The sequence below is a fragment of the Acyrthosiphon pisum genome, chromosome X (assembly GCF_005508785.2).
Source record: "Acyrthosiphon pisum isolate AL4f chromosome X, pea_aphid_22Mar2018_4r6ur, whole genome shotgun sequence".
Lineage (NCBI taxonomy): Eukaryota > Metazoa > Arthropoda > Insecta > Hemiptera > Aphididae > Acyrthosiphon > Acyrthosiphon pisum.
Window position 1 is genome coordinate 43428584 of NC_042493.1, and position 5034 is coordinate 43433617.

Sequence of the window (5034 nt, forward strand, 5' to 3'; positions counted from 1 at the left end):
CCAGAAAAATACAAAATATTACAGGATTTCAAGCAGCACCAAAGGAAAACACTCCTCAAGGAAAGCCACGATGTACATACTGTCCAATACGTAAAAATAGATTCACACAGCATCAATGTAGCATTTGCTCCAAACCAATTTGCAAGGAACATACTGCATCAACTAACTAATTTGCCTCATTTGTAATAATCCTCAAGATTCAGATGATTAATATTATTTCAATTTTTTGCATGTATACATAAATTTAGGGTTTTAATTTATCAGTACTTTTTTTTTTCAAATTAAATATAAAAATGTAAAATGTATTGTAAGAATGTATACAGTTAACCTATTTACTCATTTGTAATTCATTTTAATGATTAATATAATTAAAAGTTTTTGATATTAGTACATTATTAACTTGGGGTTTTTTTTAATGTATTTCAATAACAGCTTTAAAACACCTAAAGTGGTAAAATTAAAGTGGCACAAGTATCTCATATATATATTGTCTTTTGTAAATAATGCAATAAATATAAATTGTATAAAACGGAATTTGTGTTTTGATGAAATTAAATAAACTAATTGAGTGTTAGAAAAAATCTAACACGCGAGCAATTGCGTAAAAGACAACGCGCGAGTTATCGCGGGTTAACAATCAATTTATCAATATCACAGGTCCCTATGTCTATAAGGGTTGACATAGACCATACTCAAGACGCATAATCAATATTTTATATCATACAATGGTAATTAAAATGTCATAGGTATAATTAACATTAATGTCCTAGAAAGAGCCAAGACGCATTATGCATTATTATTGATGTTTCTTGATTGAAATTCCATAACAAAATGTCAAATAAATAAAATGTTAGATTCTGATGGGGTATTGCATGTATTGAATTTAAATATAATATATGTTCTTTTGAGTGTATGAATTTTGGTAGGAACAATAACAAATCGTAACGTTCGTGAAGTTGGCCCACTACAAGTATTTCAAATGTATGCATAAGTACAATACAACACAATTACATCAAGCTGTGTTAGAACTTAGAGGTATAAATAGATATTAGACTCAAGGTTTTGGAACTATGGATCAAATTACTACATTAAAATGAAAATATTTTTATGAGAGGTTGTATTTATTTATAATTATAAACTTAAATTTAATCTTCTTCAATGAAAAAAAAAAAATGTTTTCATAGTTACTTAAGTAAACTCATTGTAAAACCTATTGAGTCTCAAATTATAATCATAAAGGGATACCTTAGTTAGTTAATAATTAATACCAAAACCGTTATGCCTATTTTATTTTGTAATTTTTAAATAGGCACTTTAACTACTTTGAGTACCAGTTACCATTTGGTTAATCAACAAATTTTGAATCACTTGCGTCCCACTAGGCATGTGAGGACCAAGTTTTTGGCTAACTCTCACAGGATAAAATATGCTACAGAGCAATACCAATTAGGACAAATATCCATATGGCAATTTCTTCTGCGTTGTTCGTAACCAGCGCAGCATATGAATTAAGGCAGCAAACCTGGGCTTTGAGAATGAATGATGCTGATGTTGATGCTGAATCAGACCACAATGTTCCAGCAGACGCAGTCCCAGTACCAGATCACATTCCCAATGTTATTGATCGACAGCCAGTGGAAAATAATAACTTGCATATGGATATAAATCAACCATTTAATGATGCACCAGGTTCACCGCCAATTATGAACCCTCCAGATTCGCCAAATGTACCTCAGCCGCCAGACAACAGAAACTTGTGCATGACATGCTTGGTAGTGTCTCTAGCTGAAAGTGAACAGCAATATATAGTATTGCCATGTGTGCAAGGCAGTTGGAACAACAAAACTCTGTATGCCCAATGTGTAGAGCAGAAAATGTAATTTTTCAACGAGTGTTTTTTTCTTAAATATTCTATTTTAATCCTTTTAAAAATGAAATAAATAAATGATAATTTATGATTAAAACTGAAGTTTATAAATTATATTATAAAAAGGTCTGAAAAAGCTTATCTCCAGAAAATAATATAAAAATAGTTTGTCTATATATTTTTCAGATTTCCTAATTTATCTAAGAATTAGGTATCGGTTTAGTACTTCGCTGTACCAATAAAGTGTTGTTACTGTTTCATTAAAAACCACTTTATTTAATTTCTAAATATTTTTTACATTTATTTTGCATATTTTAACCCAACTTCAATTATATAAAATATATTTGTACAGTCAATAGTCATAGGTACGCTTTACTTCTAGAATAGTTTCACACCGGATAGAACAAGGGAGTTACAGTTTAAATTCAATAGATGTATTAAATTACACCAAGTATCTATTTAATTAAATTTTTATTTATTTTAAACAAACAAACCATGGTTATAGTAATCAAAGGTGAGATATTTATCAATAGAGTAATATAGACAGCTGGCTGGACAGTGATGTACTGATGTGGTATGATATTTTAATCTTTCAGTCAAGTGAATATTTTGACATAAATTCAATAAGCCAGAGAAACTTTGTTTTCTAAAAATTATTTTAGCATATTGAAAATGTAAATTAATTTTTTTAATTACATTTTAACCGTTTTTTATTTTATTGTATCTATTAATAAGAAAAAATTCAATCACTTAAAGTAGAGTTTAATTATAGTTAAGAATATGAACTTCAAAAAATACAAAATTTGTTTTTTTTTTTTTTCAAATGTTTTATTTTTAATATCTATTTATTGGATTTTATAATTTTTAATATAGTTTTATAAAATAGTAAGATTTTGTATACTAGGTGTCAAAAATAGATGAAGTGAATTGTTGTGAAAGAGACATAGGTATCTAACTATATTTATACCAAAAAAATTAACAAGATTCTGTTAAATCTATAAAATATGCAAACAAAAAATGGTTTTATTTATCGAGGATAAGCCAAATCGTGAAGCAATCAACCAATCAATTTTGTATTAAAGAAAAAAACATGCAAATGTTATATTCCTAGCCCTGCTTATGAATAAATATATTAATTAAACCTTAAAATGTAAACAGTGGACGATGACTGGTGAGTAAATGAAAGTAATTTTATAACACCTAAAATAATTTGTTTCAAGTATCATTGGCCTACTCTGCCAGAACGGGCTGAGCAAGCCTAAGTGTAACAGCAACCAATTACAAAACCCCCGGGTGGTCAATCCATACCTGAATGCTACTTTGTAAGATAAATAATTGTAGTTGTGACTTGTGAGGTATCTGTTAAGTTGTTTGAGATGTATGATAACTAGAGGTCTCGATTACACGTGTAATGAACTACACGGGTACCCGTGTTTTTACACAAGACCGGGTTAAGGCCCGTGTAATAAAAATACCCGTGTATACCAATGTATTTAGACACCCGTGTTTTTTTAATACCCGTGTATCTTAATACCCGTTTTATTAATACCCGTGTTTTTATACAAAAAACCTCTAGAACAAGTAATTAAACGATATGAAGAAATTTCAGAATTTTGCAAACCCACCCTTGTTAGTTCGAATAATCAATTACATGTAATAAAAGAGCATCATGATGGACCACTAATTATACTTATATATTTACAACTCAAATATAATTGAAGACCTCCCGTGGAGATCGGTGTATGTTACAATATTTTCAAAAAACGTTTTATTACATTAATTGATAAAACTCAGTGTAGCCAACATATCTCCGAAAATTGATTGCAATTGATTGCGTTTATGTATGTACGTTTGTTGAAATCGGCGTATGTTACATCTGATAACATAATCAGTATCTATTAACCACGCGTAAAAACTTAAATATTACACCTTATATATTTCACACGTTTTTCGTTTTATATTATCAATAATAAACTATTCAAATATGAAGAAAACACAAATAGTCTATATACAGTTTATTGTCTCTCCTGAAAAATGTAATTTTTGTAACATACACCGATCTCCACGGGAGGTATTCAATTGTATTTCACTACTTTGCAGTTCTGACTTAACGATTTCTTCACTTTTTGAACTCAATATGACAGAAAGCATATCATATTATATTGTGGTCACTACCTCCTAGTATATGTCATTATCACATTTGAATGTGTAATTTTTGTTACTATACGAATAATAAATTGATAATGAAAATTAGGTATAACAAATAATATAGAATTTATTTATTTACTTATATTTTCGTATGTTATAATATCTAAATATTTTAAATTTCGTGTTTTTTCAAAAAAAGTTATATCTCCTAATTATTAGTAATAAAATAACAATAAACATGTATAGGTATATATAAATATAGATCTATGTATATCAGTGAATTAATTAATTCAAATAATAATGGTAATAATATTAAACTAATTAACAAGTAGTGTGTACTATAAAGTAACGCATAATATAGTGCAAAAATTAACAAAGTAAAACAAAAAATAACTCACGATCTAGAAAGCTATAATAATTGTTTGTTTTGGTAAAGAAAAATCAGCATGTTTACCGTCTCGGGCGCCAAACAATTTCTCTTAGCCGTCACTATGTTTCCAGCGGTGGAGAAACATCTTTCAGAACTTACAGATGTTGCAGGTATCCCTAAATATTTCCTCGCTAAAGCAACAATTAGTGGATATTTTGATGCACGTGTCTTCCTTCCGAATTTCTTCTCTTGCTTCAACCGTTTCATGTTCTAAGTCCTTGAACCTTGAGTCGAGAAAAGACGCTATTTGCCTAGCAGACACGACACTAGAATGACACCACAGTAATTTAAAACGATCCAAAAGTTCCCTTATTACAGTGGTTTTAAAATGTTCTGATATTTCATCATCACTTATATTAGGCTTTAAATGCTTTTGTATAACTACGTTTAAAAGAGGCCTAACCATTGAACTGGAACAATATTTTTCCCCACAAAAAACAGTGGTCATAATTTGTAGAGGTCTAAGCAATTGTATTAACGTTTCTACATCTGTCCATTGGTGCTCTGTCACTTCAAATTTGTGTGCCATCGCTGCTGTAGTCATTGAACGATCAGCCAGAACATTTTAAATTGGGCACCTGTTTTTATA

General features: G+C 29.3%; 2 protein-coding genes across 2 annotated transcripts in view; one reads left to right on the plus strand and one right to left on the minus strand.

Moving 5' to 3' along the window:
- The window catches only part of LOC100575357, a 3764-nt gene extending 3175 nt beyond the window's left edge, over positions 1-589 (plus strand). Inside the window, exon 2 of the mRNA XM_016801196.2 lies at positions 9-589. Within this exon, the coding sequence (XP_016656685.1) occupies positions 9-170 (162 nt within the window). The 3' untranslated portion in view covers positions 171-589. The remainder of the gene's footprint in view (positions 1-8) is intronic.
- Positions 590-4533: 3944 nt separating this feature from the next.
- Positions 4534-4974, minus strand: LOC103308179 (zinc finger BED domain-containing protein 1-like). Its single transcript, XM_008181132.1, has one exon. The coding sequence runs from the start codon at positions 4972-4974 to the stop codon at positions 4534-4536; it is 441 nt and encodes a 146-aa protein (XP_008179354.1).
- Positions 4975-5034: the final 60 nt, after the last annotated feature.